At 38.9% G+C, this 20951-nt stretch overlaps 1 protein-coding gene across 7 annotated transcripts in view; it reads right to left on the bottom strand.

Moving 5' to 3' along the window:
• The window catches only part of AP3B1 (adaptor related protein complex 3 subunit beta 1), a 338592-nt gene that overhangs the window by 137914 nt on the left and 179727 nt on the right, over window positions 1-20951 (bottom strand). For all 7 annotated transcript variants that reach the window (XR_006291016.1, XR_006291017.1, XM_037902963.2 and 4 more), the window contains 6 exons: window positions 20584-20681; window positions 20247-20301; window positions 20093-20164; window positions 17290-17352; window positions 16234-16366; window positions 9027-9136 (listed from right to left, as the gene is read on the bottom strand). Coding sequence is in view for 5 of the 7 variants with exons in the window: in XM_037902963.2 (XP_037758891.1) it covers window positions 9027-9136; window positions 16234-16366; window positions 17290-17352; window positions 20093-20164; window positions 20247-20301; window positions 20584-20681 (531 nt within the window). In the remaining 2 variants the exon portion in view is untranslated. The remainder of the gene's footprint in view (window positions 1-9026; window positions 9137-16233; window positions 16367-17289; window positions 17353-20092; window positions 20165-20246; window positions 20302-20583; window positions 20682-20951) is intronic.

The raw sequence follows: 20951 nt of genomic DNA, 5'->3' as shown, positions 1-20951 counted from the left end.
AAGCCACTCTTGGCTCTAATTAGGATCCACTTGGTTGAACTTCAGACATGATCTCTTGACAACAAAGTTCCCTTGCTGGAACAACCTGAGCATGTCAATAGTTGATGTAATTCTGTGATTCAGATAGCACCCCACCATATATAGTTTGTACGGTCAGATATCATGGAGAATGATAGCACACATTTGAAGGTCAAGAGATGCAGCTCTCAATTTCCTTCTCTTTGGGCACAGCTGAATATGAGCGGTAGGGCCACCATTTCCACGTACTGCCACCAAAACCTGAAGTTCACACTACCTTCACCTTTGCAAATATAGAGGTGAGATTTCAAAATCTTTGCGAAGCATGAATTGACATGAGTTCACCATAACAATGTGACAGAGTAGCTCTGATAGTATCCTCTTTGAGCTCCTGATCATGTGTTGCTATGAAGTCCAAGAGTTGTGGAAGAAGCGGGCTCCACAGTGCTTGAAACGTCAATTTGTGAGCCTGCATTGCTCTAGCATATGACTTGCCATACCTAGCTTGTTCTGTTGAGTTTGGGCTAAAAACATCACCTTCAATCCAGGCATCTATTAGCTCCAAAGCCTGTGGGTGCTGACCTTAGAGTTTTTGAAAGTTCATTCAGACATCAAGGCTTCCTAATCATGAAATAAGCCACTCTCTGTACTCTGGTGTAGCCCACTTTAGTTCCATCAGTGTACAGTACAGAGCTTCATCAACTGTTAGAACCATGTACTGCTGCCCATGCACTGATGACATATTTGCATCCCTGTGCAAAAGTAACAAGAGTTTCTAGCAGGGGCTTGAATGACTGATGAGTATCCAGTGGTAGTTATTACTGGTACTGTTGTCATGTGTCCATCCGCATCTTCATTTTGAAGTTTAATGATAAAAAGCCATATCAGAGGATCTTGCCATCACTGCAGATTTGCAGTTTTCTTCAGATTCAGAGTACCACTCTGCGAACAGGGTTCTTGACTACTGGTTTAGCTTCATCATTTCTTACACTGGCTGGTATGATTGTGTCACCTAAATCAGAAACACCGAGTGTGCTGTTGTTTGATTACTTTAGATCAATAAACGTCAGATTGTGGCAAGCCATCTTTGCCAAGCAGCGATTTGGGTTTATGAAATGTGTTTTTGCCATTCAGAGAAGTATAATGTATATTAATATTGTCAGCTACATAGTGAATACATTTCTTGGGAATAAGATTAGGAGGAACAGCAGCAACCATTCTCATCATCCATTGTTAGCACGGTTTTCTCTACTAAGGCTTTGTCCACCTTTAAGATTCCTTCATAATACATACAGTGGCCAGACTCATGAAAAAGCAGAATAAGTTGTTTTGCCCAGTTGCCTGATGGAGGGTGCACCCAAGACAAATATGCTTTGATGTCCATTACCTTCCACTGTTCACACAATATATAATGAGCTACACTAAGCACCCTGAATTTCACTGATTCTTGTTTCTTAAGGTTCTCTTCATCAGCATCGCCCTCAAGAAAAGATTGGCCTTCATACGGCAAGTGGAGGAACACATACAAGCAATCTGAACAAGTCTTGGTGATGCATGATCCTCACTGACAAAGAAACCTTTGTGGCCAGGGTGTGAAATTTTCGGTGCAACATGTACGAGTGATAGAAATGTGTCTTCTTGGGAATGGTCATCTCATCATTTGTGAGACAGGTACATATTTATACTTGGCTGGACATGAGTGTTTGTCTCTCAGCATGCGACCAATCAGGCAAGGAAGTGAACTGAAATAAAATCCCAATATGAGTTTGGAGATTTTCCTTGAATGATGATCTACGAATGATGTAAAGTTAAGTGTGTGGAATTTCAATCACAGTTTCCTTTGCAAGATTGCAATAACAATGCCAAACTTCAAGTAGCTCAAAAACATGGCCTTGACTGGCTGCTTTTTGAAGCTCATTTTGAAGCCAAAGCACTGCTGTGTCAGTAAATTTTGTGCCTTCATTCCTTCTCATCACAGACTTCATAAACAGGATGTAACAAGTCAGGTGGTACTTGCCTTCAGCAGCTAGGAGGTAATTTACTCCAGCTAAATGATCTCTCATTTTGTAGTCAAATACTGCTGTTTGCATGATCTGTTCACTCATCTTGAATGTAGTTGCAGAGATGAGTCTCTATTCTGGGAGTACTTCTTGACAAAAAACTTGCAACATCTCCAGGCAGGAGGCTTCACAGAACTGGACTCTCTTGTACTATGGACACTGGTGTCTTTACTGAGATCACTACAGCTTGCCATACAATACACTTGTTGCAGATGCTCTTGCTTTCTGTAGCCTCTGGATTTTAACTTTGTCAGTGTATTGGGCACAGCATTTTCTGTGCCACATGACTGATACTATCTGTTCTGAATGAAAGATTAACTCAATTCTGTTAATGGCCTCTATATTTGACATCTTGTAGTTTCTTTCTAATGGCTGTTGCCTCCCTTATTCTATGCAATCCTTCTTCACTTGCTTCATGCATGTCTCCTTTACCAGATTTTTGACAAATAATGCATAGACTTTAGGAAACTGGAGTGGATCTCCTGAGACTTACTACTAGTTCTATGGTTTACCTATATCTGTAACCAATATGAATGTCATAAACCACCACCTCCTCTAACTTATGGTGCCTCCCCCTATTCGTAAAAAAAATCCCACTACCATCTCTTCTATATTAATTATATGACTCCAACTACAAGTCATTATGTAACTACAAAACAAATATTAAGCATGCAAGAAAATGATTTCACATGTTGCAGGAAAATAAACTTCTGTGTTATGATTAACTTATTTCTAATATTATGATATACAGATGACTAAACTGCTTCAAAAAGTTGAATATTAGGGTACAATGTGTGTTAAAACTATGAAGTGTCTCTTCTCATTTCTGTTCTTAATAGAGTGAAAAGGAATTATGCCAAAGAATTTGATTTTACTGACAGGTACATGGACACAGTTGGTAAATCAAACATTTCTGGTGAAGTTTGGTGGCCATATTTATTTGCAAGTTTGAGCTTGCAAATAAATTACATTCAAAATTCAGCTTGGTAACAACCATTTTCAAAATCAGCAGGTTCAAATTATGTTAGAAAATGTTACCAACTTTTAACAAAAAATGCCTCTAAACCCCTTATAGAAGATTGATTCTGAGATTTCAGTCTAGTCTATTATTTTCTATCTGTACTGAAAAATGCAAGACATTCCAACAGTTTTTGAACATCCACCCTGTGATTTCATAAAAAGGATAACTTAGAATGTGGATATGTCAGAGCAACACAAAAAAGATAATTAATGAGGATCTTAGCTATTCCAAAGTGCAGTCAAATTTATGGGTGAGCATTCAGGCAATGATTCCTTTGAATCATGTCACTGTTCTGCAGTACACATACTGTGCCCCATAAGTACACATACTGTGCTCTTTCCCCACAATTTTTTTTTTAAATGTTGGCACTATTAGGTATATTAATTAAGGCTGCTGTCACCCCCCATTTTTTTTTAAAACAGCAGACCTCACATCAAGACGATCACCACATAGGTTTCTCACCCACAGTTTGCTAAATATTAAATTGTAAAGAGTGATGACAGATTGTCTACTTCATGTTTAACTTGGCTGGCAGTGAATACTATCATTTTTAAAGAGCTTGAGTTTGAGAGATTTTCCTTGTTTAATATCTTCAGCTCCTAAAGCTGCCACATTTTTCAGGTACATCTCAAAGTTAGAAAGTGAGGGTTCTTGAGATGTGTGAAGGGAAAGCGTTAGCACAGAGCTGTATTTGAATATATATTTATATAGCTAAGCACTCTACAAAACATAGAAAAGACCTGGGTTCCTGCCCAAGAGCGCTTATGAGCTAAGTTCAGACATACTACAAGTGATAACAGGAACAAGTAGGGTAAAAGGAAAATAATGATTTTTAAATAACACCATATGACGACTTCCAGTCATGCAGAGGGTACAAAGCATGGACTTGTTCAGAATTTTTCTTGTAAAGGAGAGACTGAATCTTAGCATGGCCTCAAACAGCTCTGCAATTATTTCTTATTGAACTTCCTAACACTGCTTTATAATTAGTCAGACATATTTAGCTTGCTGTCCTATACCTTTGTAAATGACTTTGAGGAAACTTCCACAAGAACTAGGACATTTCATATTGGGTGGCACCTCAGAGCAACATTGCTGTGAAGGATTTTTCTTCCTGAATCTAGTGTCCACTAGGTACTTCCTCACTGAAAATGACAAACCCATCAGCCCAACACAGGTGAAATTTATAACAACAAACTCCGAATGCACAAATGACACACTGTCCAATTTGTACCCATTAAAACAAACAAAAACACCCTAACAAAACTATAAACACACATTCAAGGAAAGTATATTGGAATAGATTAAAAGGAATTATTTTCTAATGATAAGTGTCTTCTTTTTATTTTATTCTTTTTATTTAATTTTTGTCATCATTTTCACGGGGTCACATTCAACTCTGTTATAAGATGGGACAAAAATATTTGCCCCATTTATATGAAAGCTCAATGTAGCTCACAGTATTTTACTCTGTTTTCCTTTATGCCACAATTTCCTAGGATACCAAACTCTTACATCAATCATATATGTATTCTTACAACAACTGGAAGTTCCAATCCTCACTTACATTTAAGTTAGCCACTTTCCGCCATACCATTTAAGAAGGGGAAACAGGATAGTAGGCAAGTACATCTTTTCTAGTTTCACTAAAGAATCTTGAAACCAACTTACGAGAGCTGACTGTTTCCAAGCAAAACAAATGAAAAAAATCCCGACCACTCCTTAAAAAAAAAAAAAGTTTTTAAATCCTTGCTTAATGTTTCACACAGCAGACATTGAGGCAGAGATGTTATTTTAGCTGTCAACCCTTTGTGAAATAAAAAAAGTATGTATTTTTGCAATTATGAGCTAAACGTTAAGAGCACACTAATACGTGGAAAAGTAAGGGGAATGTGTGCCACATGCAAACACTGAACCCTGTTTCATTTTAGTTCTTACACTGAGCTTTTAAGATCCCTGACCTCATTCACTGACCACCTTGGAAGTCTGTCAAAAAATGGATATTATAATGGATTATTTGAGAAATAATACATGGTTATGTTATTAAAGACTTGCATGCAATCTTAACTTGGCATTACCTGACATTTGCCATCTTAAAAATCTCTTAACATAATTTAATTTAATTTCCTATTATTGATTTTTTAAAGGAAAATAAGTCAATCTAAAACTAGTTGGCTACACAGAAGAATACTCTATCCCATTCAAGGCATGCCCTGAAAGAGACAGGGCTCTTAGGGACAGACAGTAGGCCTTATTCTTGATGATCCAGCACATTTGACTCCAGCAGAGCAGTTTAATAAACAAAGCTCTTATCATGAAAATGGGACAGTAACTTTCTAAGAGAGTGATAACTGCTTAGTAGTCTAAAGTCTAGAAAAATGCCAGTCCATTATTAAGTCTTTGATAGGGACTGGTATCTGATGCTTCCAAAGAAAGTACAAGAAAACCACATAGTGAACAATTATGGAATAATCAGCCCACAGAGCAAATTTCTTTAAGGTGACCACTAGAAAAATTATAATAATCACTTCCCAGATAAGCCTGGTCCACATTACAGAGTTAGGTCGATGTAAGGCAGCTTATGTCGACCTAACTGTATAAGTGTCTACACTAAAATGCAGCTTCCACCGATGTAACTCACTCACTACACTAACTTAATAACTCCACCTCCAACAAAAAGTGTAGTGCTTAGGTTGATGTAGCTAGGTCAACTCAGTGTCAGTGCAGACACTGCATTGCTTACATCAACTGTTGCTGCCTTTCAGAAGCTGTCCCACAATGCATCAGTGACCACTCAATTGGTGCAAGCACTCCTGGTGAGGACGCACACCGTCAACACAAGGAGTGTAGTGTGGACATGCAAAAGTGATGTAATTACTGTGATGGCTGCAGTCAACGTAACTTAGGTCGACTTAATTTTGTATTGTAGACTTGCCCTTAGAGTGCACTCTGATTTCATTTCTCTTAAAACTTACATTTTAAAAGGTAGTTTTAAACCCTCCACCATATCCCAAATCAGGAGCTCAAGCCCTGTAGCTAGTTAAAAATGTCTTGCCACTGTACGATGTATAAACATATCAAACCTACTGTAATACAATCCCACACCGCAACAATATTCTGTCATCTGCTTCTCACACTTGCAGAGCCGGGGGAAAGCACAGGACACTCATTAAACCTGAAATGCAGGGATCGTTTTACTACTCTCCCTATAAACTTAGGAATAGAACTGTGGTGCAGGAGATGATAGTTTGACAGCCAAAAGGCCAAGGAAGGGGACACTATGTCAAATAGGTTTCATGGTCATACTCGTTCTGGGAGATACTTCTAGATTCCTGGTCACTGAAGATGCTTCATCTCATGGACATGCAAGCCTCACTCGAGGTTAACAGTTCCACTGTTCCAGCAGAATTTAGCTGTGGTGGGAGATCACGATTACACAAAGTGATGCAATCCCTTTGATAACTTGACTCAGTCCCTGACGGGGGCGTCAAAATTAGCATGATTAACATAGATTTTGATCCAATATTACACTGGAAGCCAATGAACAAGGGCAATAAACCCAAGGGGAGGCGCACTCAGATACAAAATGACAGATATTTGGGGTATTCAGCAAGACTTAAATATTGCAGATACGAGTGCTAATACAATTTTATTTGATTAATCCAATCCTGTTTGAATGACTCTGTTTTTGCAAATGCTTATATTCAGGCTATTCTGAATCTTTCCTTATCCATTAATAAGTGTTTGATATGAGTGAAGCCATGAACATTTTAACAGAACAGTAAACATTCAAAATTTTTATACAGGGTTTGAACAATCCTTACAGAAGATTAAATTAAATTGTGTTTTGATGTACAAGCCATGAAAACTTTGTCTTATCCAAAAAAAGCCAGACCCAACAAATCAAATATTTTAGTTTATGTGATTTATATTTTAATACTTTAAGAAATCATACTGCAATTTAAAAAATGCTAAATTAACACTGAGCCATATTACTCTCCATCCCTTATGAAACTTAATGCGTTGTAGACCACTCACTACACCACACTTTAAGACAGGAAGTGAAGTGCACCATTAACAATTGCAACAACAAGGGTGCAGTTACCCAAACTTTGATTTAACCCAGCACACAGAAGATAATACTCCAACTCTACTGATAAGTGTCACAGGATCATTAATGGCCAAGAGATCAGTGAGAATTCTAACACTGAGCAATGAGCACATAGCTCATGTGTTTTGCGTCATATGAAGGTAAAATAAAAATTATCCCTCGAAGGAAAAATATTATTTGGAAATAACATAAGCATGGAAACAAATACTTAAATAAGAAAAAGTTGCCTGAAAGCCCACCAGCGTAGCTGCCCCACTTCTGCTATATTTTCCATATTCAACTCATATTTCTTGCCCTAAAGTATCCCTCCATCTTCTACTCCTAAGGGAATTCTGCACCACTGCATGTGCGCAGAATTCATGTCCCCCTGCAGATTTCTTTGCTTCCCTGCAGAAAAATTACTTTCTGACAGGGAAGCAAAGTGAAACTGCAAGAGCAGTCATGAACCACTCCCTAGCAGCGCAGGTTCAACGTTTCAGGCACCCAGAGCAACCAGCGGAGAGGTATATCACAATGGGGCTGGGGACACCCCAGCCAGTGGCTCCTACCCTGAGCCGGGATCAGCTGCTAGTCCCAGCTGGGCTGGAGGCAGCAGAGGTCAGGACCACCTTCTTCCCCTGCAAGGAGTGCTTGGGGCTGTGTCAGACCCACCCCCAGAAACCTCCCCCAGCTGCACGAAGCTCAGCATCCTCCCCTGCTTCCTGCCCCCATCACTCCTCAGCTGTGAGGGGAGGGGTCACTGTATGGGGAGCTGCTCCCCATCCACCCGACCCCTGTGCATCTGGACCTCCCATACCCAGACAACCCTGCCAAGCCTCAACCAGTACATCGAGAACCTCCATAGCCTAACCCCACCCCACTGAACCGCAACCTCTGCACCCAAATCCCCTGCCTCCAGACCCCCACCCCTTCACCCAGACCACCCCCGACTGAGTTCCCTGCACTCAAACCCCCACCCTGATGCACCACCCTGAGTCCCCACATCCAGATCCCCAGACCACTAACTAGCTGCACCCAGACCCCACCGCACCAAGCCCCACTCCCCCAGCACCCAGACCCTGCCTCCCCCCCCCGCTGAGACCCCACACTCAGACCCCTCTGCTGAACCCCAACCAACTTTACCTGGAAGCCCCTGCAGAGTCCCATTGCCCCTGAACCTGGAACCCCGCAACAAGCCTCTGTGCATCCAGATCCCCACACACCTAGACCCCCCACTGAGGTGCCTGCACCCAGATTGTCCCACACAGAATCCTCTCACCCCACACGTGGATCCCCCCACACAGAGCCCCTCCAAACTTGCATTCTGCCTGGTTGAGCCTACCTGCCCCACACCTGGTGCAGAGGGACATGGTGTCAGAGTGTTTCTGGGGCAGGCCCAGGCCTTGTGCTGTGTCGGGTGCAGCCGCACGGCTAAGTCCGTGTCCTGGGAGTGGGGAGGCTGCAGGGTGATCTTCCACCTCCGTGCAGCTGGTGGCCTGTGCTCCCCACTGCCATGCTGAAGCTTCTGCATTTATTTATTGACAAATAAAACTTTCAGAATTTTTAATTTTTGGCCGCAGAATGCCCTCAGGAGTAATCTTCAGCTTAGCATAAGGTATTATTGACATTACCATTTTAAAGTATCTTTTTCTTAAATACCTTCCCACTTTTCAGAAACAAACTGAGACCACTTGACAGCTTCTATTCCATCTCTTACCTAAGATAAATGTTCCATTTCTCTAATGTATCTGTTTCCATTTCTGGTCCAAGTTCACCAGCAGTATTACAAATTTAATTAGTTAGCACAGAAAGTACAGAAGTATGCAGAAATACTTACAGTAATAGTGTCCAAGAGCTTTGCCATATGTTTAATAATTTCACCATGGTGCGCGGGCTGTGTTTGTAGAAGTTTCTTAATGACAACTACACTTTCAGCAACTACTATTTCTGATAAAGACAAAAACAAGTTATAAAATTTATTTTAAAAGTGTTTATGCAGATGGAATTCAAATCGTGCACAAAATTGTCAGCAACTGTTTCAGAACTGTAGATGATCTAACCAGTTTAACTGCAGAACTAATTTAATTTATAATAGTAACATAAATGTGCAGATCTTTTATAAATCTGAAGACAGGCCCTGCTCCAACAAGCAAGTTATGAGAGGAAAAAAAGAGGAAGAAGGATCATGGTAAGAGATAACAAAAGCATGTCTCATTATACCCACTTCTTGATGATTCCTTTTAATTAAGTTTTAATGTGTCTGTACTTAATTTTTCTATTTTTAAGTAAGTCATTATAGAGGCACAAATACCTATTCCACATAATTAAACCGTAGTATTTAATGGACTCTCAAAGAAATATAGGTTGTTCAGGAAATTGCCAGCTAATTCAACAAACAGTAAAAATAGCAAAACACTGCATTTGCACACTCACCCTCCCTCCCCCCATCCTCTCTCCCAATTCCATAATCTAATCTCTAGTACATTCAAATGAGGATCCTAAATAGGCAAGCTGTTTGAAGATTTATGTCCAAGTCATGCACTGGAATGCTTAACTACTGTAACAAGTAACATTCGCAGCTTGATCAACTTGTATGAAATATGCAATTTTTGAAGCTGAAAAACCCTCACTGGTGCAGAGGTAGGCTTCTATGCAAGAATAAACTCATGTTAGGAAAGATGAAGAAAAGTCAAACATAGTCAAGGTTGAAACGAAAGCAAAAATAAATAAATAAATAGATAGATAGATAGATAGACAGACTGACTAATGTAACAGAAGTTCACTATAATTCTAATTTTCATGTCCACTAGAAAAAGCAGACAATTATTTTTCCTCATACTGTACATGCACTTTGAAAACAATCATTGGGGAAAAGTAAACTTATATTTCCCCAAACAGATCATAACATCCTTGTATTTGAATAGTTAATCCAACACATGGACTGTTCATTTTCAATTTATATCAGTAATCAAAAAGAAAAGGAAAGATGTACAAAAGAAGTGTACTGGGGGAAAGAAATCCCTTAAACATTACCATGGTCATCTAGAAATTAGAAGAGCTCACACTGGTGGATTTTTGTTTTAAAAATTACAGCTGTAGCTATCCATGGATACCTTTTGAACCTCTGAAGAGCTTAAATTTTAGGCCCTCCATTTCATTTAGGCCCTCCATGTCATCCTCCATTTGACATGACAACTGAGTCATTTCTCCAAACTAATTTCTTGAATCAAGGTTAAAATTACATAATTAGACAGAAAAACCAAGGCTTACCAGCATGGGGACAGGAAGTTAATCCAAACTAACTAAAAAGAGTGAATTTAAAGTGGATCAAATTAAGCTAAACCGAATTGAGGCCACTTTCATTCTGAATGAGACTGTTCAAACAGGGATTTAATGCAATGTAAGCACTCCACTTTAAATTCACACCTTCATTTAATACAGGTTAATCTTCCTGAGAATCCCTATGTAGAAAAAACCCTAAATTTCAAAATACATCTGCTCCACCAAGGATTTACGCAATCTTACCGTCCAGGTTATTTTGGAGAGCATTTTGTCCCCTTCACTATTGCCAAAAATTACAATGAAAGAAAAAGTTTAAAATAAAAAGCATCAAAAGTTTGGAGGGGAAAGAAACGGAATTCCCCCAAATAATCCTTGTAATAACATATTTTCCTTGAATGCCACTTAGTAATGAGGGTAACTGAACAGCAAATTAAAACAAGGACTATCTAAACCAGTTTGTGTCCGCATAATACAAAGTTTGGAAAGTAACCACTTCCACAAAAGGTGCTATCTAGGAGTCCCAATATCCCCACCCTGCCATCTTCTGTATCAATCAAGGATAATAGGCACAGGCCCTTCGGCTCAGTGTTTGTAAGTTTTTCAAGCACTGATAACATCTGATCTTTTTCCTTCCTATGAAAAGTAATAAGATAAGATCAAAATGCAATCACAACTTTAAGGGCAGTGATATACACAGAACAGTAGAAACTGCAGATCAACAAAATGAAAGTTAATTAATTATGCAGTATGCTTTGTTAAAAAAGATTATACTACGTCGAACTAATAAAATCATGCGTAAAAGTCAAGTGTTTACACAAGAAAACTAATTTAAACCAAGACTTAACTACTAAGACGGGTTCTAAGATATGCCTAAAAGTCACAGGCATTGTGGAAATGTACATGATAAAGTGCAATGTAAATTATGTACAAAGAAATGTATAAAATATCACTATAGGAACCACTTTGCAGAAGCATTTAGGAGCAAATAAATGTATGTGATAGAAGGAGCAAGTCTGAAGTACTGAATTGGAACTATAAAGCAGATGAACTGACATGATTCCTGTTAAAAGAATATAGCTACCAATAAAAATGTTAAAAGTACAAATGAGAGCAAAATAAATTAATATCATAATACAATTGGAAGTAATCTAGAATAATAAGCAGGTGCACTGTGAAGTTTATTTTCTGAATAGGGAGGGTTCAAAAACCAGCAAGACATACTGGTAAATATATTAATACATTGGCGAAAAAACAACAGTTCGGTCGGGGTGGGCAAACTTTTTGGCCCGAGGGCCACTTCTAGGTGGGGAAATTGTATGCAGGGCCGGGGCAGGGGCTGGGGTGTGGGAGGGGGTGCAGTGTGCAGGAAGGGACTCAGGGCAGAGGAGGAGTGAGGGGTGTATGAGGGGGCTCAGGGAAGGGGATTGGGGTGCAGGAGGGGTGCAGACTGCAGGAGGGGGCTCAGGGAAGGGGGTTGGGGTGCAGGATGGGTGAGGCGGGGGTTGGGGTGCAGGAGGGGTTCAGGAAGCGACAGGGGGCTCAGGACAGAGGGTTGGGGTGCAGAGTGCAGCAGCAGTTCGGGCTCCGGCCCAGCGCCGCTTACCTAAAGCGGCTCTGGGCTGGCAGTGGCGTGCACGGCACGCTCCCTGCCTGCCTGTGTGCTGCTCCGGGAAGCATCCAGCACCACGTCCCTGTGCGGCCCCCTGAGGGAGGGGGACCACAGGTCTCTGAGCACTGCCCTTGCCACGCCTCCAGGTACCTCCCCCGCAGTTCCCCATTCCCGGCCAATGAGAGCTGTGGGGGGCGGTGCCTGGAGGCAAGGGGCAGCAGGGATGTGGTGCCAGCCACTTCTGAGAGTGGCGCAGGGCCTGTGGCACCACAGGGGGCAATCCCGCGGGCCAGATCCGGCTTTGCCCACCCCTGAGTTAGGTGGTTTAACATCTCAGAAGCGAAAATCAAGCAGTAACATTAGGATGAAAAGATATAATCTTATAAAATTAATACAATGTGTGATGAGCATTAATCAAAACAAGGAAAGCTATATACAGTTACATATTCCTCTGCCAATCTACGAACAAAAATTAGCTGAAGTTCAAATACAGACTGAGCAACATAGAATGTAATGAAAGAATCAGAGGTAACACAAAACATCTAGACTGTAGACACAGTATAGCAATACTCCACAGGGATACTGGAGCTAGAACTAAAGTAAAAGAGATTATAAGAAAAGTAACGATAAATGAGGTAGAAATTCCAAAAACATCAACAGGTGCTTCTGAATGAAACCGTTTACCTAAGAGGTTTGGGAACTGGGAAACAGTAAATATAAAAAGGTATTCTGGTGAGGACTGTCTGGACTAACAGAAATTGTGAGATGTGTCAGCAGCTTCTCAATTCTCTACACCAAGTCACTGACCACTAATCATAACATTCTCAAATCACTACTGCAAGCTTTGGCAAAAGATTTCTACACAATATTGGAACGAGTATTTAACTCAGGAAACACAATCACTAAAAAAAACCTTTGACATATCACAACTCATCAAAACCATACTGTGTTCAGTCACACAAAATTCCATTGTAGTAATCCATAGTGGTATAGCTGAAAACAAAAAAAAGTCACACAGCGAACCACATTTTGAATGGTACGAATTACAATAATTTTCCCAAGTGAGAATTTAACCACTCCAACATCATTCAGAAATCCACAAATAGGAAAAACATACAGAATATTAAAATGGCACTGGAAAAAACAAGAGCTTCAAAGAGGCTCCAACTTTCAGTGCAGAATTTTGTATGATAGACACATTTTACTAGGAAAATAAGATTAATTAGTTATATATGTTAACTGAGGGCTGAAGCAACTAAATATGAAACTGAAGAGGCTATTTCATGTGTATTATAGAATTTGTGTAAAAGGCGTTTTAAAAGAGGCTAAGATGTATTTATTGCAAGTACACTCATTTGGAGGGTACAGCCTCTTTGAACCACAGGAAGGCAGTATGAAGCACCTATCTGAGACAATGAAAGGGTAGGCAAATAGCTGGAATTAAACATCAAATTTCTTCATTGTAACAAATTTGTTGGCTGTGTGGATACTTGGCAACCCTTTCCAGACTCCAAGCTTTGACCTTGTTGATACTTTTCCACCCACTACCACATTACCTTGACCCTTAAACCAAGTAAATATATATTTTGTTTAATACAATATGCACAGTTAAAGTTCTCTTTTACTTTATTACTGATAAGATATCACCAGCTCTAGTGTTATTCCCCTTATGAAGTACAGGACATACTTGTTCAAACTGATATTTACCTCCCAGAAAAAAAGTAAAAGTTAAAACTCTATGCACTGTAATTGCATTTTCATAGTCTACTATAACTTTTTTTAAAAAAATTAAAGAATTTGTGTAAGTTTTGCACAACCTGAAACAGAACAAGTAGCTAGGTCACCTCAGAAAGTAAACTTACTGAAATTCTAGTTTGTACACTCAGGACAGAACAAAGAAGTGGTTTCATATCCTGTCTGTCTCCAACAGGTTTGGAATTAGTTTCTCCATCTTAATGGGAACAGCACCAGAGAACCCCACCTTAGCAAAGCAATTGCTTCAAGAAATCTAGCAATCACGTGGGAATTTTCACAGAGAAGTCAGGAGAGCAGGCAGAACTTCTGATGTGCTGAGGAAATCACAAGGAAATGAGAAAGACTAATTCTAAGCCTTTCCATACCTTCCATAAACAAGGGTGGGAAAGGAGAGGGGGGGAATCTGTGTTGGATTTTGATTTTGTTTGTATATGTAAAAGTGCCATTATGTAACCTTCTGTTCACAGAAATTTGTAAATCGGGTCCTGAAAATTGCTCAAGATTGAAACTTAGCAGAAAGAGTGCAGAGCAAGCTGGGTCACTACCAAAACTTTAGCCCACTCACGCACCATTCCTGGGTGCCCTGACTCCAAATTATGGTAAATTCTTGCACAGGCATGCTACAGGCAAGTAGGGGTTTCTTGTGCCCTCTTGTATGATCAACTACATGCCATTCAACTGATTTGAAAGAAGTCAAAAGGACAGTGTTGTTACAGCAGAGATATGGAGCAAAGGACCAGTAGCGATGTTCAATAAAAAGTGCTGACAACCTTCCAACACCTGTTTGTTTGGGGGCAGTTCCTGATTTAGAAGTGATTGCAAGATGGACATCACAAACTTCTAAAAGCTGAAAACATCATGAGAGGATGATCATTACTTTCAATTAAGTCCGTAAGCGATGAGAAGACAACCTCTATAGTTACTGTATCTCCTGGTAGCTCAAAGCTGGGTGAACAAAGCTGTTCAGAAATATTAGGTGAACAAAGCTGTTCAGAAATGACTAAGAAATCCTTAGCAAAATGACTAGCAGCCCAGGCTATTAGATGGATGAAAATATTCCCTACCAACATGAAGTAAAGGAAGGAGCATGCTGGAAGAAACGTTTTCATTTAGCCAGAAAGGTAGAGGGCATGAGAAAAGAAGGAAAACCCATACTCTGTTATTCAGAGCCGCCAGCCACAAAAACAAAAAAAACATGGATATACAAGTAACTGAAATAAAATATTCCAAAACTGTTTGATGCTTTTAGCGATTGAATTCAATTAAGGCCTCATTTGCCTTTGCAAAAAACTGATCTAAATAAATTAATGTTTGTACACTACTTTGAGGTCCCCAAGTGAAAAGATCTAGAGCTGTAATAGCCAAAATATTCAAACCTTAGTGTCTAAAATTAAGCTCCTAAATTCATATTTAGGTACCTAATATAAGTGGCCTGATTTTTTTGAAATGCTGAGCTCCCACAAACCCCACTGAAATCAATGGGAGCAATAGGAGCTCAGCACCATTGAAAGAAAAATAATCAGGCCTCCTATTTAGGTGCATAAACATGAATTCAGGAACCTAACTTTGAACATTTTAACTAATATTATTTATCCGTCTTCTGTATCATTAGTCCCAGTTAGTAAGTTTGTCTTTAAAGCTCACTCCTCTGAAGACTTGAGTATTTCCAAGTAGATTTTGCCAAACACACTGTATCTTATATTAACAGACAGTAAGTGTAATTTCCTTATTTGTTTCCTTCTGTGTGATTATTATATAACTACACTAACTACCGGTGCCTTTGTCAAAGACAGATGTGTAGTGTTTTGCTACAGTATTCTATTTGGCCTATAGTCACTCCTTGTGCTCCTAAGCGATTTGTAACTGTTCTATTTTGTGTATAAAATTAATAGGAAGCTAAATTACAAAACCAAACCAAGTCTGGAGCTGCCTATTCTAAAACTGTTTAATATGCTCTTTGATTTCACCATTTATGTGTACAAAATGCCATTTCCCTGCTTTTAGCACCCTCTGCAGGCTAACTGTTTTAATGCAACGAAACATATTATTATTAGACAAAATATTAAACTACTATTCGCTGTGAAACACATTGCATATCATTAATTACATTTTGAACAATTACAGGTGTCCGTGTAACTGCACAGTGGGAGTAATGCACAGCTTTCTTTAAAGCAGAGTAGGGAGTCAAACTATGAAAACAATTTTAAACCACAGGATAAACCAAGCAATGTTACTATTTGTCTAGCTGAGTTTGTTATTCCATAGCCATGCCAATTGACTTCAAACAGACATCATGATTCAATATACTTTTAAAATCTGTTGCTACCTGTGGACGCTGCCAAGAAGATGATTCAAGATATCAAGTAACGCAAAACCACAAACCGAACAGTTAGCTTACCATCTCTGTTGGACAACAAACACACTAAGCCATTAAGGCATGTGTCAGTCACTTCTGAGATGTTGGTTGCACATCTGCCTATAGCCTGAATTGTAGCTGCAGCAAATTGTTTATCTTGGCTTTTCACGTAGGTCTGGAGAAAACAGGATTTCCATTAGTCAACACACTTGTCTTATTAACTGGAAACTTACCTTATTATCTATATTAAATAAATGTACTTTAGAGTATATTTAATTTACAAAGCTACATTGCACATTAGAAATTATGCTGCTATCCTGTATATGTTTTAAGAATGTATTGTCTTGCCAGCTTCTGTCACCTGTGATGACAGAGGTTTCTGACGCGTGGGGGGGCGGAGGGGGGGCAGAGAAAAGGTAATCACCCAAAAACAGAAATTAGTTTGAGTGCAAGGCTGAAGGAGGTTGATGAGCTCTCTCTTCCAGAAGGTTTCAGTCCATTTAACTAGCTCCATCTGTAAATCTATGAATAACCAACCTGTCTGAAAAAAGAACTAGTTTCTTTTGGGGAAGCCTAGCCTGAGAACTGGAGGAATGAAAATGAGAGGAGGAGAGAAAGGACACACACTGTTGACACTGCACATCTGGCAAAGATGTATAAAGTAATAGGAAATATATAGTAGATAACACTTTATTCCAATTATTTAAAGAAGAGGAATTAGCAGCCAGTGACAGTGACCAAATGTTGCTAAATCTAAAATATTATCTTCTTAACCCAGCTTAACAATGGAATTCGCTTGGCAGGATTTGTTTTAATAAACGTTTGAGTTTCATTCCTTACATTTTTGCCTCTCTACAACCGATAGTAGCATGCAGCAGTGTTCAAAGCAAAACAGTTAAAAGAATTCATTCCTACACCCCAGAAAAGCTCTATAGTTGTATCACACACACAGTCTCTGTTTCATTCAAAAGAGCATCTTATACAGCAACAGGACTATCGTTTAAAAATTTCCAAGTTCATCTACAGAAACTTTATAATACATGTAATATGTTAACAGAATGCAATTTACGCAAGAATACTCTTGAATTGTGTACAGACCTGAAATTCTCGAAGTAGTGTTGATATGTTGGCCTCATTTGCTAAATTTGTCAAGATTTCAAGCTGAAGGAAAGAAGAGATATTTTATTATAAGTTGATTAAAATAAGTAGAAAACATTTTTTTTAAGAAATTATATGCATATTGTATTTTATCTACAAGAAAAAGTACCACTTAAAACTTAACAGAGCCCTTAATAGTTTAGGCAGAAATCTGCAGTACCCTGAAATTTTAACATCCTCCAGAACCTAAAGAATGTGCTTTCAAAGCAACACAGTAGGGCTCAGCCCTGCATTTCCCACTAGCTGTAGCAAAATAACTAGCCACTGTATAACAAGTGGAGCGTGGTGACGTGTTTTCCAACATGATGTAGACAAAACAAAGAAAAAAAGAAGCATGGGACATGACTAGGTTGAGGAGTGGGAGTGGAAAGAGAAGGTGCCAGACAGCAATGAATGAAATTTCCATAACTCATTCTCAAAGCAGCTGTGATCAAGAGTCCTTATTTGATGGAAATAGGTGCTTCCATAGCATTCATCAAATTCTGTTTTGACAAATTACAGCTCATCCTCAAAAGTCTCTCCCTAATTTTTGGTGAGGAAAAAGATAAAATCACTCCTGATATGCTACACCTGTGTACCACATCAAAGTTTCGAGGCTGCATCAACACTGAAGCAGGAAGTTCCCTATATTGGAGACCGCCAATGCAATCTGAATGCAGAACTTAGCCAGAAAGGACCTTTAGCAAGAGAAAGAGCTGGTAATATGAACTCAGTAACTGAACGAGACATGTATCTGGATTTAGAAGAGTTTTGACTAATTGTCTGGTTCTAAATGGAACAACAAACTGCAGGTGTCCCCACATTAAAGTGGGAAGTTTGACAGGTCTGCATACTTGAGCACTTGAGTTTTAGGAGTAATTTTTTAACACTGAGGTTTTTTTAAATGATGTGTACAACAATTTAGCACTTATTAACTTTTTTGAAACACTACATATTGCATTTAATAGTAATGGTTAGCATTTTTTGCATCTTCATAGCACTTAACAATTTAACCACCACTTTGTAAATAATGACAATACAGAGAGCAGAATGTCAGATATCCACCACAAATGTGGTGAAATAAAGGAGAGATGTTTTATTTTTAGTTTTAATGTAAGCTGTTCATTAAAAAATGTGACTGAAATACCACGAATAATACAGGACTAGTATTTACGATCAGTCTCAATAAAAAAGTGCACTTTTCAGAAAGTTTACAGTAACATTTACTCCCAAAATATTTTATATATACAATTAAAAATGATGGGGTTTTTTTTCTCTCTCTCTCTCACCATATTCCCCCCTGCTGCACTCCATTCTCTTGTTTTTATGTACAAGTTTCTTGAAACACCATAGGTCTTACCAAAGATATAAGATCATAAGGGTTAGCCCTCTTCACCTTATAAAACACTCAGTTATTCCCAGCGTGGCAGCCACCTCCTACTTCTCCTTGCCTTCTTCCTTTGTCTTCTGAGAGTCATTTGATTCTGTGTGTAGGTGTCCCCGACTCCTCCCATTTCCCAGCATGCTCAGCAGTTTGTTTTAAAGTGAGGCTGCAAAGCCTTTGCCCCATTCCATTTTAACACTGGAATCTGTCAGAGAAGCTTTACCTTCTCAATTCACCAGTTTAAACAAAAGCTAGCTTCCTCCATAAGCCCTAAATTTACAGTTTCAAGTAAGAAGAAAGATTATATTTGGATTTGTTCTCTAATCTGTCCCCCTAACATTAGGAAGTCTCCAACCACCTAAGACAGAACTTAAGTTAAGAAAACTCATCTACCATTCTCTCAAACCTCTGGGCCTTAATAAAACATCTGCTGATGAAAAGATGACAAAAACTTGTTAAGAAAAGGAGCCAGAAATATTTAGCATTCCAGTCAAAATTATTTTATTTACTTATTTATTTTAAAGTTGGAAAAACAAACAGAAAGGTTAAGTGACTGTCCCTTAAGTTCGAGGGATAGAGTTCAGATCTACAAATGGAACTCAAGAGTTCCAGGTCACAGCAGGCATCTCTCTACAGGTAGATTGTGTGTACATGGAAAGAAAAAGTTATATCACTATATACTCCATATGTCCTAAATATGAGTCCTAAATTTTGTGGTCGACTCTGCACAGAAAAATGAAGTTCTGGACAATACTAAACCTGACCTCTATTCCCAACTCTCTCTCTCACACACACACACACACACACAGTGTGACTGTATCCAGGGCCAGCTCTACCTTTTTTGCAGCCCGAAGCAGCGAAGCAAAAAAAATAAAAAAAAGTGGCCGCCGAAGAAGAAAAAATAAACCAAGGTGCCGCCGCCGAAGTGCCGCCCCTTCTGATTTGCCACCCCAGGCACCAGCTTCCTTCGCTGGTGTCTAGAGCCGGCCCTGACTGTACCTCAAATTTCCTGAATTATAAAATGGGAATAATAATACTTTCCCACCATCATAAAGCATTGAGATCTTGAAGTGAAAAGCAAAGCATATCTGCTAGCAATATCAGAGTAACTCTGAGTGGACACCTCTTCAGATAGAAAGAGAGCCATTGCTGCCTTACTCAACATTTCCATTCAGCATATTCCGTTAGCCTGATGTACCTGGAAATCATCCATTTGCCTGCCCCAAATGCCATTTGTAGAAATCAGATTGAAAAAGCAGAATAATTCAGAGAGACATGAGTTTCACAGCAGTCAAAGAGTATGTTTCTTTCCTGTTAGAAATACTAACCAATCGTACAGTGCATACGTGAAATATATATATTATGTATTATAAAACACACCTTTGATGTTTTGATCATTGTTGGATCAGTTGACCTAACATAGAAACTCTTCAGGTAAGGTTCAAACATGCCCTGAAAAATAAAAGCCATTGAAGAAGTAGTTGTGCCTATGCTTAATTTAAAGTATAATCTAGAAAATGGTAAGACGGTATACCTTTCTTTGAATTGACATAGTTGCAATATTCTGCAGCACAATATACTGCACTTCCCTAGAAATTAAAGAGAGAGTACTGTTGAATATATTTATCAAAATTACATATTCGGAGATCAGTATATTAAAAGCAAAAAAAATTAAGACCAAAAGGATGCACTTACATGTATTGCTGAAAGGTTTTTAGCTGAATTTTCAATAAATATCTGTGAATATGCTTTCTATGCATATAAGCTACCATGTATATTTGACTTATAAAATATACTCAAGTATGCCAAAGAAACAAGAAAAGGTTGAGGCATGATAGCTGTTTGAAGTTCAACAAAAGAGCTTGACCCACCTATTGCTACGAAGTAAACGCACTAAGGATTTAGAAACAATGCCAGCCTCAGACTTTGGTGCCAAGTGCCAGTAAAGTTGGGCAACTGCCATCACCACCTGAAAATACAATGTTAACATGCAGAACAATCTGCTACCTTAAAATAACTACACAATATATACCATGCTCTACTTTCAAGCTTCAAAATTACACACTTATTGCTTGTACAAAGATTTAAATTTCTATTTCTGCATATATAATCTTTGATCCCAAGGGGTTGATTCAAAAGCCAGGAGATATTTTCATTTCTGAATTCTAAGCTAATGAATAATTTACATTCCTATCAGTAATAAATAAATAACCAGATGTAGCTAAAGTTCTAATCAAAC

Source organism: Chelonia mydas, chromosome 5 (genome assembly GCF_015237465.2).
Source record: "Chelonia mydas isolate rCheMyd1 chromosome 5, rCheMyd1.pri.v2, whole genome shotgun sequence".
Lineage (NCBI taxonomy): Eukaryota > Metazoa > Chordata > Testudines > Cheloniidae > Chelonia > Chelonia mydas.
The sequence above is the reverse complement of the archived record's forward strand: the minus strand, read 5'-3'. Positions and strand labels throughout refer to the sequence as shown.